The 19,915-nt window shown below is 46.2% G+C and overlaps 1 protein-coding gene across 1 annotated transcript in view; it reads right to left on the reverse strand.

Moving 5' to 3' along the window:
* CAPN13 (calpain 13) overlaps positions 1–19,915 on the reverse strand; it is a 45,381-nt gene that overhangs the window by 1,811 nt on the left and 23,655 nt on the right. Inside the window, exons 9-18 of the mRNA XM_058802499.1 lie at positions 18,230–18,399; positions 16,208–16,353; positions 13,249–13,409; positions 11,713–11,749; positions 10,093–10,155; positions 9,111–9,168; positions 7,882–7,949; positions 6,360–6,428; positions 5,290–5,368; positions 2,402–2,518 (exon numbers count right to left, since the gene is read on the reverse strand). Coding sequence (XP_058658482.1) covers positions 2,402–2,518; positions 5,290–5,368; positions 6,360–6,428; positions 7,882–7,949; positions 9,111–9,168; positions 10,093–10,155; positions 11,713–11,749; positions 13,249–13,409; positions 16,208–16,353; positions 18,230–18,399 — 968 coding nt within the window. The remainder of the gene's footprint in view (positions 1–2,401; positions 2,519–5,289; positions 5,369–6,359; positions 6,429–7,881; positions 7,950–9,110; positions 9,169–10,092; positions 10,156–11,712; positions 11,750–13,248; positions 13,410–16,207; positions 16,354–18,229; positions 18,400–19,915) is intronic.

Below are 19,915 nucleotides of genomic sequence, written 5' to 3' on the forward strand. Positions count from 1 at the left end.
AGAAGCCTTCAAACCCAAGCATTTGGATAAACTCAAAACACAGTATTTTGAGGGGTTTTATTTATTTTGAAATTACTTTTCTCCTAGAAATATGCTCTTATAACAGCAATAAAAAGTTGAAACAAATTTAAGTCTGCCTATCCTTGAATGACACATTTCTCTGGGAGCCTGGAGTTTCCCACCCTGCATGGAAAAGACTTTGTGAGATTACAGGTGTTTTGAAACGTGCCCAGAATACAGGGAGAGGGTGGGAACAGGGCACAAGGGCTCATTGCTCATCTGGCCCTTAGGAGGCCACCAGAGCTACCTGAATGGCCCAAAGCAGGGAGGAAAGGTGGCACATCCAGCCTGCACTGCTCTGAAGAAAGGCACAGAACAAGGAAATCCCCATGTTGTGCCCAGAGCCTTGACAAGGCTGCAAATGCAGAGCTGGGCTTGCACCCAGCAGTCTTTTTAGGAAAAGTGGCAGCGCTGAAATTACCTCCTCTGGGCAGAGGTAAGTGCTTCTTTACTGCTTCATTAACTCCAGTTAAATAGAATTTGCAAAGAAGATGCTGCTTTTGGTTTGGGTCTCATCTCTGGCTATCTTGAAAGGATGAATAATGATTTAATGGGACAGATTTTATCTTCCCCGCTGCATTCACATCATCATAAAGGTGGGCTGCCTTTTATTCCCACTTGGCACCCTTATCCTCTCCTGTAACAAACTTATTCACCACGATCTAAAAAGTTTGAGAAATGTATTCCACATTAAACCCTCTGTAAAGTGGTAACTGAAAGAGTGGAAAGCATTTTAAGATTCTCATTACAGACAGCAATGAAATTTTAGATACTCCTTTCCACATGGATGCAAAGGATTTGTCTTTACATTGGCTCTTAAAATGTAAAAGGATCTATTTTAAACAAAAAAAAAAAATTCTATGGCACTAATTTAGGCATAAAAACTTTCATCTATAGCAAGTGACATGTATAATCACAAAAAATGGGTGTTTACAAGCTTCTTTTTTTTTTTTTTAATGAAAGCATTAAAACCGGGATACGCTCTGATTTTACAATACTTTCAGAGCTGTTTCTGCTGCACTCCCTTGAAATGGGATTTTCAGCAGTGTCATCCAAGCAGATCTGCTGACCACTGTTGGCCCATTAAACATCAGTGCTACAAACACATGGGAGGAAATGAATGCTCCTTTCTATGCACTGCTGAAACCCAGCTCATTCCAAAGATGAAATAAATTGCTGTAGCAATGTTCTAGTGCAGGGGTCACAGTTGCTGGCTTTAACCACCAATATTTCCAGTCAAAATGCTTATTATTAGAGTAGCAAAAATTACGATTTTGTAAAACACAATTTCATTTCCATTCAGGCAAAAGCTCTTTTACAGGCACTCCCTCCTTGCAAGTGCCAGGCAATAGCTGGATGCAACATGGGGAATGGGCTTGTTTATCCACAGAGGATACTGGACTTTCTCCTTACCAAAAAACTGAGAGAACTTTACTGAACACTGAGCTACTTTCTTGCAGCTGGTTGCTGCAGTGTGTGGCATTCACATTCTCTGAACAGAGAGAGAGACATAATTTTCTCTCTCAGGGTTTTTTCATGGAGAAGCACAGAGAGAAGGAGAGAAAACCAATTCTTATCTCTACTTGCTGCTCCTGTAGTTTTTGCACATGTGGAATGTGTTAGGAAGATTGTTTACCTGAAGTGATTTGTCAGTTGGATTCTGCTGAGGATTGTTTTGTTTCCTTGGCCAATTGGCTCAAAACTGTGTCCTGGCTGTCTCAGACAGTCACAAGTTGTATTCTTTAGTATTCTTTGTATTATAGTATAGTGTCTCTTTCATATAGTCGTAATGCAACCGGGCAGCAACTGACAGAACCAGAGTGCACCGTCTCAAGCTACATCAGGGAAGGTATAGGCTGGATATTAGGAAGAAATTTTTCACTGAAAGAATAAAACTACGGAATGCTCTTCCCAGGGAAGTGGTAGAATCACCATCTCTGGATGTGTTTAAAAAAAGATTGGTGCCATAGTCTAGTTGAGGTGTTAGGGCAAAGGTTGGACTTGATGATCTCAGAGGTCTCTTCCAACCTCATCATTCTGTCATTCTGTAACATAACATAGTTTTAATAAAGCAATTGTCCAGCATTCTGAATCAATGGAGTCAGGTGCCAATCATTCCTAGAGTTGGGGTCACCTAGATTTTCTGTACCAGTGCACAGGAGCTCCTGGCAAGCCAGCTGCCCAAAGAGCTTGGGCCACACCTGGGCTCGGGGCAGCTGTGTCACTTGAAGCTACGCTGTTGGACCAGCATGATTACACCTCGTGTCGTGTCCCTTGTCCCTCTCTGAGGCTGGTTTGCAGGCTGCCCTGCTGCAGGGGCCCTGGCAGGGCTGGCACTCACGGCTCATGGTGTCGAGGCGCAGCATGCAGCACACGAAGTCGCGGAACCCAACCCTGCCGGCGCCGTCGCCGTAGCGCAGCGTCAGCAGCCGCAGCAGCACCACGTCCACGGACAGACCTGCCGGGGAAAACACGCTGGGAGGGGATGGAGCAGCTCTGCTGGCCTCCTGCACCCTGCCAGCAACACCCTCAGCCCCCTCTCCCGTCACACAGCCCCTCCCCTGGACAGCTTTTCCCCCACTTCGTGCCCAAGGGTCAGGGTTGGGTAATGGCAAACCAAAGTCACCCCACTCGCTGACTCCCATTGTGGCTCAAGTCAGCAAGCTGCAAACACTGAGCTAACTGATCTTGTGTTATCTTGCTTTGCCTTTCTAGCTTTTATTTTCTATAAGAAAGGGTGATTTTCTTTGGCTCATAACTGTAAAAGTCTGAGTGTAGCATTTCCAATACCACCGGCTCTTTCTGCTAAAGAGGCAGATGCTGCATTGCTGCATGCTCAGGCTATTATGCTGCATAGCATGCCTGGGATTCTTAATTTTTACATTTTCTCTTCTATTAGAAAATGGTGAAGGGTGCATTTCGTTTTTATTAGCTGATTATTCAGTATTTGTGTCGCAGTCTGTTTGGATGGAAATTGGTACTCAATTGAATGAACAAAAATTTCTTTTTAGAACGATTCTTTTATTAGTTAAATAAAACTACCCTAAATGTGCTGGCTATATGAGAGGAATGATTTAAATATATTTTGCACTAAAAGCTGATTTGCAAAACAAAAGGGAAATTTTCTGCAGAGAGCTGGACTGATAGCTTTGGTTTAATGCCTTCTCTGAGACTTCAGAGAAGTCTCATTTGCTCACTCCAGGTTTTAGTAGCTCAGCTGGATGTGAAGTAACTTTCCTGCTTTTTCAACCAGCTCTGAACTTTTCAGTTTTAAATGAACTCATCATGGAGCTAAATTAGTTGAAAAAGCAGAAATAAAAGAAATGGCTTCTCTACACCTGTGTGGGGAGAGAGATGGAAGTGGTTTAGTGCCACCATTGACAAACTCTGGTTGCATGAGCCTAGTTGGAGGTCTCCAGCAGGAAGCAGGTACATTATGTTGAATAATTAAAGAATGGAAATACATTTGGGCTTAAGATACATTTCAAATTAAGGTAAACATGATTTTATATTCTTCTCAAATGAGATAAAGATAGTAATTAAAAATTAATCTAATTAATTGTCTTCTTTGAGTCTGGTTTTAAACCACTGTAGCAGTGAGCAATGAATTCTATTTTTAAGCTTTTGAAGATAGTAGGAATTCAATCAAGCTCTCTCCAGAGAGCAGGTTCCAGTAAATATTACTTATGGCATGCTACAGTCAACCCTTACACTAATAAAACACCAAGAATTTGGCCTGGTCAGTCTGGGATACACTTGCTCACTTGGCAACATCTCTCAATCAACCTCATCAACAAAACTGAAGGGTCAGTCCCCTCTGTTCCCAAGACTTTTCAGCTGATTTGTAAGACTACTTCCCAAACCTTTTATCTGCTGGATTCCTCACTCTGGTTTTGGCCAAGATATTAACTACTGACTTGATGTTTCCCTATTTATAAAAATTATTTTGAATCATTTGCTGTTGCCAAAGAGGAGTTTGTAAATACATCAGGTCAACGCTGCTGCATTTCAGGGCAGCACTGCTGTTAATGCAGCTGCCTGCTTTACTCTGATCCATTATTATTATTATTGGAAGCATTAAGAAAACAGTGAAAATTAAGCACACACTGCAGAGTTTTGTTGGGGAAAGCACTGAACACTTCAGGGAACAGCTGGCTAGGAGTTGGATTTAGATACATTAATACCATTCCCAGAGGTAGCACCAATCTCCCAAACCCCTTCTGGGGTTCCTGCTCAAAAGCCAGGACAGGGATCAATCATCCCATTGCCAAGCCAGATTCAAATGCAGATGTCCGGCTCAGAGGGCAGCAAGAATGAGCTTGTAATTTTCTTCCCCACTCAGAACTACTTCTAGTCAAACACGTATTGAATTTTCCACTTGTCAGTGCCTTTTTATGCCTTCAAACAGCTGCATTGTTTTGGCTGGCAGGACTTTTCCATGCACAGTTTTCCTCCCAGTTTTACACTTTAGCATCTTTCTCACAGAATGGCAACTTCTCCTTTGCCATTTGGCACATCAGTGACCAGTGAAACTGTGATCAGTGCTGATCACCTGTCTGAGAAGTGCAGGGGCAGCTCAGACAGAGCTTTGCCCAGCTCTCAGCAGCAAAAAATATTAAATAAATACATATGCATCCCCTCAGCTGATGGCTTCCAGGGATAGCAATCCTGTGCCCGTTTCCTCCTGGGACAGCACCCTCTGAGCTCCAGAAGCCAAATGGGAGCTTCTCTAGTGCACAGTTCAAAGGGGATGGCTGTGTCAGAGAGGTACTGCATGCACAAAGTCTCCTTTGAGAGCATTTAGCTGAAGTGCTTTACTCGTGTGCAGTCACTGAGAGTTTCACACTCAGTAGCCAACAGAGGTCAGTGCAAACTAAATAAATGCCTGTCAGTGTGCCTTTCCCTTCTAGACTTAGTCACTGCCCTGGAGAGGAGCTGCAGGAACTGAGGAAGTGCAGGAATCCATTCTTCCTCTCTCCTTCCCTCCCTGCTGGATGTTCCATCCATGATCTGGAAGCAGCTCTGGCCAGTGCTGCATTCACTTCTCTGCATCTTTCTGTGCTGTTCCCCAGCACAGATCTCTCAGCAGAGCTGTGATCTAACTGGCATCTCTGGGAAATCCAAGCCAGTTTCTCCCCAGAAATCTTTTTTTCTTTCCTCTTTCCATCTCATCCTTTCCTTCAGTGCCCCAGGGAAAGCAAGCGGAGCTCTCAGCCCCTCTGGGTGTACCTGCTGCCTGTACGGCATTCTCCAGTTCAGCAACATCAAGAAATCCAGAACGGTTCCTGTCTTCCCTGAAGAAGATCTCCTAAAACACAGTGCAAAGGCAGATTTCAAGCTCTTACCACCCACATTTACCACTACAACCAGTTCTCCTCCCTTAATAAATATGCTGCAAAGAAGTTCAACAGGTGAGATGGGGTGGCTGTGACATGGGAGGCCCATTTTCAGAAGGCTCTGACAGAACGTTACTGTGTAAGAAATCCCACAGTTTGGGGTGGGCAGAAGCCTTTTTGCTTTCCTAACACACCCCAGCACATTTGAGGCACTGTCAGTGGAAAGAGCGCCCCTATCTAGATGGGGAAATAGGTGGTCTCAGAGCATCTCAAGATGGAACAAATTGGAGCCCACCCAGCTTGAGGTGAGTTTTGAGGAAAACCTGAAAACCTGAGTCTTGAGGAATCCCTCCTGTCCTGCACCAAGGCTGAGGGAGAAGGACCTGACACAGAGAAGCAGCCAGATATTCCCTGAAGAATTTAGTAGGACCCCAAATACCATGTCACTGCTTCCAGTGCCTATCCTGGAGCAGAAACATTTCTCCCAGACAAGCCTTTATCAGATCCTACACATTCCCACTAGAAACTGCAGAAATGAGGAAATGACATTTTTCAGATTACTCTGTTTAAGAAGTCATTTCAAAAAAAAAAAAAAAAAAACAAAAACCTGCCAGTGGTGGCACAGACACAGAGATTTCCATCAGATTCTGAGTCTAATTGGCCTTCCTACCTTTCCCCTCGATGCTCTGTGTGCTGGAAAAGCCTGGGCTGCTCATTTGGAGCATTTTACACACACCACTGCCTCCCTGGCGTGAGAAGAGGGAACTCTGACCCGCTAAGCAAAGCAAACAACCCCTGCAAGGCTTCTCCCATTAGCAAGCAGCCTCTGCAAGGCTTCTCTCCCAGAGCACCGAGCATCTGCTCCCCGCTGCTGGAGAGCCCCGGGGCACGGAATTCACAGAATCCACAAAATCCACAAAGTACCCAGAGCATCCCGAGAGAGAGCCACCCCCTCCCCTGTACCCTGTACTTAGTGAGGCTCCTCCAGAGGCTCCCAAACTCCTGCAGGGTGAGCCTCCCGTTCGAGTTGAGCTGTGCATTTAGTTAAGGATGAAGCACTTAATGAGGGCTGAACCTGGCTGGCTTTGTTGCTGCCTGCATGGAGCTGAACGCGTAAGATGCAGCCTCTTCGGTGGGTCATTTCTTGCTGAGAAAAGCAAGAGTTTTCCTGCTCTCAGTGGTGTTTAAATCCACCTTTTTTGTCACACTGCACAGCTGCTCATGCCTGTGCTCACAAACCACAAAAGGTTTCTATTTATAAGGTGCCTTTAACCGCAGGGTGACGTTTAGTCCCGGAGCACGGACACCCCTGTGAATGAATGCGGCCCCATGGCCTTGCCTCTGCACAGGATCTGCCCTGCCTGGATCCTCCGGGAGAGCAGGCCCTGAGGAGCCAAGAGCACGAGGAGATGATCCCAAACCTCCATTCCCCACCCAGGAGTCCTGGGCAGACACACAGCACCCACCCCAGTGCAGGATGGTGAAACCTCCCCGAGAGCAAAACTCATCCCCACTGAAATGCAAGCAGACAAATGCTGCTATCGTGGAACCTGAGTGAAAAAAGCTGATCCTGGCTTTGCAGGCCAGGATAGGTCACACTGTACATGGGTTATCTGCAGGCCAGAGAATTAAAAATCCATCCTGAATTACAGCAGAGCAGAGGCTTTGTCAGCTCTTTGCACGTGCCATGCATTCACAGTGCCCACTTATCCCAGGACAGGCTTTGCAGAGGAGGAAAAATCTCCTTCACTGGCTACATGCTGAAAGCTGGAAAGAGAGAGGGACTTCTGGTCATTTTAATTCATTTTCTGGCAGTTTTTAAAGGTCTGAAAATGTCTCAAAGCTTTTTTGAGGCACGGAGGAAAAGAGACAATGAGGAAGCAAAGAGGCAGAAACACAGGAGGGAGATGTATGTCTCCATCAAGGAGCCCTCTTGTTCTACAATGTCCAGAAATGTGTTTCTTGTGTTGTCTTGTTAACAGTAAAAAGACTGAGTCACTCAGCTAAATAGCAAAGATACACTGGAAATCCACTCTGGGATGGCCTGTGAGGCCGGTGCCTGGCATTCAGCAGTGACAGTGTTTCTGTCCCTGACACCAGCACTGCTGGCACCCTGCTGAAGTGTCACCACAGGCAGTGCAACCACCACAGAACAGCTGAGCTATGCCTCAACTCTGCCCTGCCTCCTTGTCTCAGCTCTGCCTGACACCCCCATCCAAGGGTGAAGCTTAGCCAAGCCCCAGAGGGGGCAAAATGAGAGCAAAAGACTGGCTGGCAGCAGAAGGCTGATCTTCACCTTGCAGCAGACACAGCAGAGCCAGGGCATGCACAGCAAAGTCCTGCATGGACTGTGGGACAGTTATTTATTGGGGATTTGGGCTAATATTTACTTGCAGGTTCTCACACTGGGATGCTCAGCTCAGCCATAACTCAAGGCAAGGATGGGCAGCACCAGGGAAGTTTATTGCTTCTGCTGAAAGGATACATCCATCAGAGCTAAAATGCCTCTGCATGAATCAAAGCTGAATCTCCCTCCCAGGCTGGTCATTTCATCTGCAAGGATTGACAAAACAGAAGGAATTAGCAAGAGCAAGGGCTGTGACAGGCATCAGGACAGCGTTCTGAGGCAAGGAGGACACCCGGCTGAAGGCTCACACAGTTGAAAAGCCCCAGCTTTTGTCTCTCACACAGCAGCAAGGGCTCTGTGCCAGGCTGAGGGAATCTGCACATCTCAGACACCTCTGCCTTCCCCAGGGACAGGTGCCCTGTGTGGGCTCACCCTGCACAGCCCCTGCCCAGGGATGGATGTTGAAGATTGCCATGCAAGATGTTTTCCATCACCATCTGTATGGCAGATTACCTTTGTCAAGTGGGCAGTTTGCTTTATCTCTCTCTTTGAGTGACCACATTCACACCTCCCTCGGGAGGGGACATCTGCTGATAACAGACTATTGAATGTCACTGCATGACTGATAAGAGCTATAACATCCCATTGGGAGATGCTCCGCCCAGAGGGAGGAGCCAAGCATTGCTACCCAGATATAATCCAGAGGTTTTGAGACACCAGTATGGCTTTCTCCACTGGATTCCCCAGAGGAACAGCAGCTGTCTCTTCTTCCCCTGGATCTTCAGAGGAAGAATACATCCTTCTGTACAGGACCTCCCTTGCTCCAACAGAACCACCCCTGACACTGCAGGAGGGCTGCAGCCACATTTCCAATGGGACTGCTACCAACACCCCACAGGGTGTCAGGTTGGGTTCTGACTCTGTTGTTCTAGTGTACTGAATTGTTTATTTTATCCTTTTTTTTTCCCCTTTCCCTAATAAAGAACGGTTATTTCCTGCTCCCATATTTTTGCCTGAGAGCCCCTTAATTTAAAATTTATAGCAATTCAGAGGGGTGGGGAGGGTTTACATTTTGCCTTTCAGGAGAGGCTCCTGCCTTCCTTAGCAGACTCCTGTCTTTCCAAACCCAGACAAGGAAAATGACAGTGACAAGAAAGGCCCCTTATGCTGATTTAGCAAGTCCTAAGAGCACTTTGAGCCTGGCTGAGCACATGGCTGAGCTGGCTCCAGCCCCCAGCTGTGCCCCTCTCATGCTCTGATCCCACAGTGCAGGAAGCCACAATGAGGATTAAGGACCATCAGGACACCATTAAATCCTGTGACTAATTGACTCTAGTCCGAGGATAAGGAAGCACCAAAAGCTTTACCTTGGGAGATCACTTCATTAAGGAGTTGTTTCAGCTGCAAGGCATCGATAGTTGAGCCCTGATGCAAAATAAAGCACAAAGAGATGTCTGTGAGCATCAAGTTTTCTCCTGTGCCACTTTTGCCCAAACCTTTTTTTTCTGCGACACTGTGTCAACCAAGAACCTCTGTTTATATCCATCAAAGGAGCAGCAGCATCCTCTCTGGAGCACGACCCGGCTCTCCATGCTGCTGGGCCACTCCAGCTGCACTTCCATCCCCACGGGGTTGGCTCTGCAGGGATGGGGAGCTGCGGATGGGCAGCACAGCAGGCACAGTGTGGGAGGGCTGGGAGCACAGGCAGTGCTGCTCATCAGCCACCCCAGACACCCCTGCTCGTTTTCACCTTCACGCATTGATGTCACCATTAACTGCCAGAGGTTCATTGTGCAGGGACTTTTGACAGTGATTTTTTTCCTCTTGACTAAGTCAAGGAGTTCTTTATAACAGTTTATTAAACCATTAAAAGCATCTCCTGTGAACACAGAGCTTGGCTCTGAAAGAGCAGGAATCAATTACTCAAATGCTGACTGATGTCTGGTTTCCAAGTGCTGAGAAGGCAAATGGAAAATGATGCTGCTGAGAGGGGGGGGACTACCCAAGGCTTTCTAATTGCTTTCAGCAAATAAACAAACCAAGCAAAAAAAAAAAAAAAAAAAGAAGAAAGTACACATGCAAGCCCATCACCAGCTCAACTATAAATCTCCAATATTCCACTGATATATGGCACTAGACAATCTATCCCAGCTGAACGTCCCATTTTTCTGGAGGTTTTGGCAAGTCAATCAATACCATTTTTAGGGTATCCACTTGAAGATGGAACTACATTAAAAAAAATCTAAATGGATTTGTATCAACATCATAGATCAGTTTTTCTGCAAGTCCACATGTGGTGATTTTTTAATTTTTTTTTTTTTCTCCAACAATATGTTTTAGAGAGGGTACCTGCTTAGCATGTCTTAGGAAAAGAGCCTTATAGGAGCTATCCTGGTTCTGTCTTGGTACATCCTGCATTGAAAACAAAGAGCAGACATAAATAATTCAGCTACTGGAGGCAAAAGTCTGTAGATCCAGACAGCACTTTAGAGGGACAGGGAATGTGCAGCACAGGCTGCAGTTTTCACACCCTCAAAATAAAGCGGCTTAAGAGTGAGCAACTGCTACTGCAATGAAGGAAGAAGCATATTTTGGGTGTTAGCAGCTAGTACAACCAGGAAGGAGCAGTTCAGGGATTAAGGAAGATGACAGAACACATCCAGGGTGGAATTCAGCAAGTCAATACATGAGCCTGATCCTTATTGATGGGCCTTGGTTGGGACACTGCTCAGGGCATGGGAAGATTCATGTGAACCAAGAAAACAGAGCAGAAAAGCTGACTTTTCCTTTCTCTTGTACCTTCTCAGTCCCAAGACAAGCTTGGACTATACCTGAGCAATTGCAATTCAATGGTTAAGTGATTTTTTTTTCCCCCCAACCTTCCAGTGAAAAGATACACCAGGCACTAAGGGGAATTATCCTTAATGTTATAAAGTCTTCAGAAAAAAATCTAAGCCCAAGACCCAATGCCTTCATCTCTGTGTGAGAAACTTCACAGCAAAGAAGCCCAAATACCTGAACAGGAGCAGAAACTGTGGGTACCACAATTCATCAAAGTCAGAACACTGGCTAAGGACAACAGCCAGGTAAACTGATAGCTTGTCAGTGGGAAGAGATAAAAAGTCACCGTTTACACCACCCCTCTAATGGGGCTTAATTGTGTGCTGGAAAATGAATCACAAGGAAAGGACTCAGCTTTCTGTTCTCCTTCACACCTCTGGCTTCAAAGATCTGTGTCTCTGAAAGTTGAAAATAGCAGCCTCTCTGTGGCAGGGCTTTGCTGGTGGGACCAGCCCTGGCAATGTGCACAGCTCACAGCAAGAACTCAAAAAACCCATGGTGGCTGGGCTGGAGAGGACAAAATCGGGGTTGGACTAGAGATGCAGCCAGTTTCAAAGTTTGGTTTGCTTTCTGTCTCTGTCTCTGAAGATATGTCTCTGAAGATATCCTGATGAAAAGCAGCAGAAATCTGATTTGAGTCTCATCTCTATGGACTCCTGTGCTTTACAGGGTACAAGCACTTAAAGGGAATCATCCCCATGGGGAAGGCATGTCCAATCCCACTCATAGGAATTATGTTTCCCTCTCTCCCCGCCAAAAATATATACTCATTTTACAGACACTGGAAGAAATTAGAATCTTTTAAGCATTCTCTCCCCTGCTATATTTGGTTTGTCAGAGTGTTAAAGATGGTGAGGTGAAAAAGACAGATGGACACACTCATAAAGGGACTGTATAAGTCCTGTTTCCTCAAAAATCAGGCTCTGAAATAGACACATGAGAAGAGGAAGGGCTTTTTTGTCACTCCCATCTCCCCAGAGAGGTGTCCTGCCCTCCCAGCAAGGTTGCAGGGTGCCAAACAATGGGACAGTGGTGGGTGGTAGAGGGAGAAAAGAGCAGATGAAGAGGAATCAGTAGAGGTGACCAAATGATCACCACCAGGTCTTATACCAGTTTCCAGACTCTTACCATTGGCAGCTCTGGGCTGGTCAGGGAGCTTGAATTCCTAGAAAAGAGTTCCAAGAATCAAACTGGGAGAAAAGACCCCTTTCCAGAGCACTGATTTGCTGCTGTGGAGGAAGGCAGGCACCACCAGCAGCCCTCACCCAGCCCACAGCCCCACAGGATGCTCAGCACCCATGGCCCAGCCTGGCCCAGCTCAGACAAAGCTGCTGCACCACTCCTGGGTCTCTCTGTGCAGATAGGGCTGAGTTTCCAGCATAGAAATGTAGTTTGTCTCACCCTGAACATGCCAGGACTGACCTCACCACACAGAACACAGGGCTGCCCTGCCTTGAGCCACTGAAAATTTTCACCTCCTTTCTCTTTGCTCAGCTTAACAGTCAGGAATAAAAACAGCACCTGGGCTATTAAAAGGCAACATCTAAATGTCTGCAGCCTGCCTGAAACTGGGCCAGGGTCACCATTGCTAAGACATCACGTTGAGTGCTTGAGTTTTGCTTTCAGTAGAGAAATTAGACAAGCCAGGTTCTATTTTTATAACACCTGTATAGGTAAGTGCTGCAAAGAGTCACTGAAAGGTCATCTCCACACCTGGCTGAGTTCAGGAAGGTCTGTGAGGGTCAGAGGTTCTCCTGGAAAGCTCACTGCCAGGGCTGAGCTGTCTCACACATGACTCACTCTGCTGAAGGCAGTCCAGCCCACAGTGCACACTCTTTGTGTTTGCTCCCATAACTCAGCAGCTGCCTCACTTGGTTCTGGGCTGTTTTTGCCAGGGAGGGGCCAAAGCCTGGAAAGCAATCTCATTATTGAGATATGGGCCAGTGAGGTCAGAGCTGCAATCACATCCACTCTAAATCTTGCTGAGGGAAGGCACTGCACAGTGATGCTTGCAGGTCATTTGGGGAGGCTGAATGCTGGGACTCAGAGCTTGCTCACCTGGAGTAAACCACACCCAAATATAAACAATACCACATTCACTGGCAATGTGAGTGTATGTGTGGTAATAGCTGCCTTTGCATGAACTCAGACACCATTTTTCCACTACACTTATCTTCAAGGCTGCTGTCATGCCCACAGGGAGCCCTGCCTGTCTGTGAGGTGGCTGAGTGAAAGGATCAAGGCCTTTCACTGCTCTTGGCTTCTCCAGGTCCCACTCTGAGCAGAATGGGACCTGATCCATCTGAATGCAATAAAATACTGAACAGCTGCTAAGAATTAGGGAAAACAAGCTCCCCATCCTCCTTTCAGCAGAGAGAAATGTCCCCACAATCAGGGGTAGAGGACACATTTCACAGTTATTGCTCTCTGTGCCAAAGCTGGGACCCTTGGTGGATGCAGATGAGCTCCTGCCCTGCTCTGCAGTGCCACCCTTGTGCAGCTGAGTGCACACCTGATCCCACTCACCTTTACCCTCCTCTGTGCCTTCCCCACCCTCCAGGGACACACCAAAAGCAAATTGCCCCATCAGTTATCCCGACAGCAAAGAGTTAATTCCTGGCACTCTCTGGCTCTGGGGCCTTTAAGGAGTGTGTATCATCTTACTCATGGTAGTCCTGATTCTTTATGAAAATCCTTAGGAGAAATTGGAATTCCTGGTCCTCTGCTGCAGCAGGAACCACGGCATAGGTCCCTGGGCTCAGCATCAGGCATCTGGTCACATCTCGAGCCTGGAGAAAGGTTTGCTTCAGAACTCTGGAGTTCTCCTGAAAGAAAAATACAGCTGGATATTTTCCTGTTAGGGACCAGAGTAAATCAGGCAGCACACTCACACAGCCTGCCAGCCCCACACCTCTCTGAATCTGCATCCATCACACCCCAACCTCCCCCATGGCCTGGAAAGCCCAGCCAGGGGACAGGCTTTTCTCAAGGACACATCAGAGCTGGTCAAAGGCGGAGAAAGTGAAAGAAACAGAAGCCAAAATGAGCTTAAGGAGATTTGAAGAGAACCTCAATTAACATTAAGCAGAGTTCATGAAGGAATCAAGGATGCTATTACTAAAAAATTCCCTGAGATCTTCTGTGACTCAAAGAGGTCAGAGAGCTCTCTAAGCATGTCACCCAGATGACAATGCTTCAAGAATCCCAATCCAAATGGGCAAGTGTCACAAGAAAACTGAGTATTCTGATCTTTCATCTGTTATTCCAGTATTTTTTTTTGCTGAGATGAAACAAATATAATGCAACAGCTATTACTATGATGACATGTAAAGATAGCATAATAAAAAACCCTTCCTTAACATATTCCCCAAAATATATCAGCATGTATAAATTCCATTTAGAATGGTTATACAGCGTGGCAGAGTTATTTATGAGCCATGCCTTTGGGAGACAATAACATAAAACTGCTATTTTGGAAGGGTAAAAAAAAAAGAGGATGACTAGTGTTACAGAGGGCTGGGAGGTACACAGACTGCCAAGTATAATGGGTCAGATTTTGAGCAGATAGAAATGGGCAGTGCTGCAAAGAAATAAATGCTGTAATACTTTTTTCCCCCTGCTTTTGAGCCTTATTCCACGTTCCTTCTGGTAAAAAGCAGAAGCAGATTAATATCTCAATGGAATCAAAAACTGGTGTGAGATAAGAATCAGCCTCTATACATTTCTCAGCTCTATCACACCACATTAAACTTCCCTCACAGCCATGTATTAGTGTTCCACGTCTATATTTAATCAAAGGCTTCCTGGAGCTATCAGATACGTCCATTCTGCTTTGCATCCTTGCCTGCACTGCATTCTCCTCTCATCCTGCCAGGGGATAATGCTCCTTTTACTTCACAGCAACAATTTGATGCATCTCAAAAGGTACTGAACAACGGATGTGTGGCATTCACATTCTCTGGAAAAATCCCTTTGCTCAGGATTTTTCTCCTGGGAAGCTGAGAAGCCTCAGAGAAAAGGAAGACAATTCTTATCTCATTTGCTTCTCCTGTGTTTTGCTGCTTTGGAATGTGGTTGGAGATTGTTTATCCAACAGGTGATTGTTTCATGTGAATTGTTTTTACTTTTACATGTTGTTACATGACCAGTGTCATGTGTTGGGCCTCACTCATAAGGCCAGAACCCCAAGTGACCTGAGCCCAAAGGCAGCCTGAGGTGAGCCATGGGCTGGCAGCCCACAGAGGCCATGCCATCTAGACTTGACAAACTCACTGAGGTTTATCCATCCTTGATCCATCTCATACCAAAAGAGGGAAAACACACCTGAGCATCAACTGGAGGGGAAGAAAAAATGTTAAATGTAAAGCAAGAATAGAGACAACCCATCTCCTAGTCTGCCTCCTGATTAAACAATCCCTTTTTTGAGGGAACCAAGACCTCTATCATCACCTCCCAGTGAAGGTCACGCCTGTTAAAATGGGTAACTAACCAAGGTGGACATGCATCATGCAAGAGCACACAGAGACCTCCATGTCTGGTGACTTTTGGGGATGCTGGAGGGAGCAATTCCCCTTTCACCAGGAGCAGCAGCTCTTTCTGAGCAGCACAGCTGGCCCAATGGAGTGCTGCAGGCTTGGTACCTGCACAGGACGAAGGATATCCTCCCACAGGGATGGGACAGTGAGCTCCACTTGCTGGAGGGATGCCCTTTTAATGACATCTTTTATTTCTCAGACACACTTTTTTTTATGAGCTACAAAGCCATGCTCTTCCGTTATGAGGAGCTGTTAAACTTATGGCATCAATTATTTAAAGTCTGGGACTAGGGCAAACCTCTCCAGTAATGAGGAGAATGAGGAGACATTAGGGTTATAGCAATCTCTGTTTCTTTTTAGGCTTTGGGTTTGGAACAATAGCCTCCCACAGTCATTAGCCAACAAGAAAAATACTTTAGGAAGGGTTAGCATCCATCCACACTAGCAACTGTGCTTTCAGTAAGGCTGGTAATGCTCTGAGGACATCAAAAAGACTTGAAAGGAGCTTGAAAAGGCACCTTTCTGGACAGGCATCAAGAAAAAAACCCAGAGAAATTGAAGTGGAGGTCCCAGGTGTCTGAGTGGATTTCCTCTGCACTGGTCTCGAGCAAAGGCTCTCATGTGTTTTGTAAATGTTTCTACACAGCTTTTCAGATGGAAAACAGGAGGATGAGTGAGAAAGGCCCACTTTGGGGAACAAGAGACAATCTGCTTCCCTGCCATACCATGCTGTGCTGGCTGTCATGGCCCATGCCCAGCCAGCATGGCATGCCACCACTGCTGCTGCTACAGAGGATATTGCCCTGACACATCTCCTAACCCAGGCACTCCCTCAGCTTCCCAGGGCTGTTCTGGGATGCTACAGAACTAAAAGTGCCACCTTTTCCTTCAGACATGAATAAAAGAAACTAAGCCTGCTTAACTCTGATTTTACTCTGAGTTTTCTACAATAGGAGGCACCCAGAAATTCACACCACATACCGAGTTTTTAACAGGCCAAAAGGCAATTCAGCCTTGCATTCCCACACACAGGTAAAACAAACCACACAGAGAACAGCAGTGCCCACATGATATCCGACTGTGCTTACCGTGGTGATGAAAAAGCCAATCCCCGGGTTTCTTTCATCCTGCACATGCTCAGCGGGTTTTTGCATGAGTGAAATGGCTACATTACGGGTTTTTGGGTTGTGATCTAGCACTTTGAAAAAATACTGAGGGTTTGTAGAAGCTGCACCTGCTGAGAAAGTGTTAATAGATTAGCAGTAGGCTCAGGGATGTTCAAGCAGCAGCCTGTTGTGTAAAATCTTCCTTGTGTTGACCCAGAGGAGCAGGCAGTCACTGCTCCAAGATCCTTTCATCACAACAGAGCACTGCAGTCTCCACACTAGCACTAGAACTTGAGGCATCTGGAGGCAAACTAATTGCACATTCATAATTTTAGAAATTTCTGGCAAAGTCACGGAAGTCGTGTGGATTTCTCAACCCCCCTACATCTGCTCCACCTCCATGGCAGCAGAAAAGCAGTGCCTCTTCATCAGGCACCTGACCCAGAGGCTGAGCTGAACAGGACTGTGGCTTTGAGGTGATAAACACATAGAAAAGGACAAAATGCTGCAAAGCCATCCTCTTCCTCCCTGCTGCCAATGTTTGTGATGGACAGACAGAATGTCGAGCACCAGCTGCTTCTTGGCCAAGGCTTTGGTTAACAGGAAGCATTCCTGGTTAAAAAAAAAACAAACAATGAACTGCCCTAAGTGGTAAAAAAGGACTGAGATGGCAGCAGAGTAGAGTTTAAGCCAGATCCCTGTGTTGGGTGGCCTTGAGAGTTGAAAATTTGAATGATTGTACTTGGACAGGGACTGTACTTGAGGGCTGTTGGGAAACACAGCTCCAAAGAAAATGGTTCTGCCTGCACACTCTCAGTTCAGGGCCTTCTCTGGAGCTTGGCAACCCCCATCTTTCCATCATTTTGTAGCCCCTTGCCTACAAGAAGCCCCTGCAGCTCCTTGCTCAGTCCCAGTGAGTGTGGTGTGCAGCAGCACAGGCATTGCTTTGTTATCACATCTTGAGGTTAGGAGCAGGAGCCTGAAATCTGTAAGCCAAAACCTGGTTGCTGCTAAGTCAAGGATTGTCATTTGAGAAAAAAGAAGCCTCTTCACTGATCAGATACTACCATCCTAGATTAAAAACACAAAGCCCAAACACTGATGCAGCTGTAAAAAAAAAAGTGAGATGAGATAAGATAAAAATGTAAAAATATACTGCTATTGATTGGAGCTTACAATGCCAGAAGAGTTCTTGCAAAGGCAGTAAAACCACTGGTCTTATCAGCCCAAAAAGACCTTTTTACCTTAAAAAATAGAGTTTGGTAGCACATCTTTTCCATTCCATTGTAGTGGTTTGCATAGGGTTCCCACGAGGGAAGAGACGAGAATCTGAGTCTATGTTATAGAAGGCTGATTTATTATGGTATATATATTATATTAAAACTATACTAGAAGAATAGAAGAAAGGATTTCATCAGAAGGCTTGAAAGGAATAGAAAAGGAATGAATAATAAAATCTTGTGACTGATGGAGAGTCTGAGCCAGCTGGGCTGTGATTGGCCATTAATTACAAACAACCACATGAGACCAATCACAGATGCACCTGTTGCATTCCACAGCAGCAGATAATCATTGTTTACATTTTGTTCCTGAGCCCTCTCAGCTTCTCAGGAGAAAAAATCCTAAGGAAAGGATTGTTCATGAAATGTGTCTGTGACATTCCATATCCATTCCATTTCAGAGCACTTTTTGCTCTGTAAAATCAACAGCGTATTTTCCAGACCAGACTTTCTGATGAGGTGCCCAGTAACACCTACTTCAACTGGCTGAAAGAAGATATACAAGCTCATTTTGACTTAAAGGTTCCTAAATCACAAGTCTCCCGTTTTAACTCAGCAGCCAGCGCTGCTGTTGCTTTGTTTCTGCCTGTTTAGCTGATAAGTGCTGTAATGGGAAAAGGCAGCCATTAACACCTGGCGATCAATACTTAGTGCAATCCGGTGCTCAGAGTGAATTTTCACATCAATGAGGAGGAGAACACCACCAGGTGAGTGCATCCCTTACCCCGGGAATAGCGGCTCCTCCTGGAGGGAAGGCCCGGGCTCCACAGGTTGGTGTAGCTGGTCAGAGACCACGCTGCTGTGCCGTGCTCATCTCCAAAGTCCAGGAATGTTGGGAAGTTGTTACATATGTACAGCCATGAAAACTGCTCCTGGAAGTCCTTAGAGCACATCCTGCAGAGAAGGAGGGAAATGTCACTGTTCAGTTCAAGACAGAAGAACAGCTAAAGGAGGGAATCCTGGCCATCTGCTCAGCCCTGGTGAGGCACATCTGGAGAGCTGTGCCCAGTTCTGGGCTTCTCAGTACAAGAGAGACATGGAGCTGCTGGAGCAGGTCCTGTAGAGGCTACAAAGATGATCAAGGGACTGGAGCATCTCACTTTTGAGGAAAGGCTGAGGGAGCTGGGCTTGTCCAGCCTTGAGAGGGAACTTCATCAATGTCAGTATCTGAAGGGAGAGTGTCAGAGGTTGGACCAGGCTCTGCTTGGTGATGCCAAGCAAGAGGACACAAGAGGGAATGGGCAGAAACTGATGTACAGCGAGTTCCACCTGAATATGAGGAAGAATTTCTTTACAGCGCAAATGACCACACACTGGAACATTGTGACTGCGTTCAGAGGGGTCCCAGGATGAGGGAAGAGACGAGGATCTGACTCCATGTTTCAGAAGGCTGATTTATTATTTTATGATATATATATTACATTAAAACTATACTAAAAGAATAGAAGAAAGGATTTCATCAGAAGGCCAGCTAAGAATAGAATAGGAAGGAAAGATAACAAAGGTTTGTGGCTCAGCTCTCTGTCCAAGCCAGCTGATCTGTGATTGGCCATTAATTACAAACATTTAAGATGGGCTAATCACAGATCCACCTGTTGCATCCCACAGCAGCAGATAATCATTGTCTACATTTTGTTCCTGAGGCCTCTCAGCTTCTCAGGAGGAAAAATCCTAAGGAAAGGATTTTTCATAAAAGATGTCTGTGACAGAACACGTTGCCCAGACAGGGTGTGGAGTCTCCCTCACTGGAGTATTCCACAACCATCTTATCACAGTCCTGTGCCACGTGCTCTGGGATGACCCTGCTTCCACCCTCTGTGGTTCTGTGCAGACACCAGTTTGGTATCCACATTGACCCCATGTCTGTAAGAAGGGAGATTGTGGAGAGCTCTGCAGGCACCTGCAGCTCTGCAGGCTGCTACCTTGCAGGAGAGCTCAGCTCTCAGTGCATTTTGGGCTGCCCTGACTGCCCCAAATGCACCAGGGTAAAGCACAGGGCACATTCAGGGGTATCTTGCTGGAGCCCTGCCATCTCCAGCACACCTCTGCCACTGTCCCTTGTAGCTCCACAGTGCTCTGTCCCATACTCATGCTTCACTCAAGCCTCACCTGTGTGTTTCAGACCCCACTGCTTTCCTCAGAGCCCCCCAGGGCACGTGGGCACTTTCTGAATAATCAGTTTTTCCAAGGGACAGCCCATGCATGGCTGAGCTGTACCTGGGAGCAATCAGAGGCAGTGAAAAACCACAAGCAGCACCTGCAGAGCAGCCAAGTGCACAAGCTCAGTGACCTGCTTAGCCAGCTGTCCTCTCAGGGGGCTGGATTTTTACTGCTCTCACTTTTCTTTTTGGTTTTTTTTTTTTTTTTTTTATTTCATCAGCCTGTCACTTAATCTTGGCCAACTCCATTT

Source organism: Ammospiza caudacuta, chromosome 3 (genome assembly GCF_027887145.1).
Source record: "Ammospiza caudacuta isolate bAmmCau1 chromosome 3, bAmmCau1.pri, whole genome shotgun sequence".
NCBI classification, from domain to species: Eukaryota; Metazoa; Chordata; class Aves; order Passeriformes; family Passerellidae; genus Ammospiza; species Ammospiza caudacuta.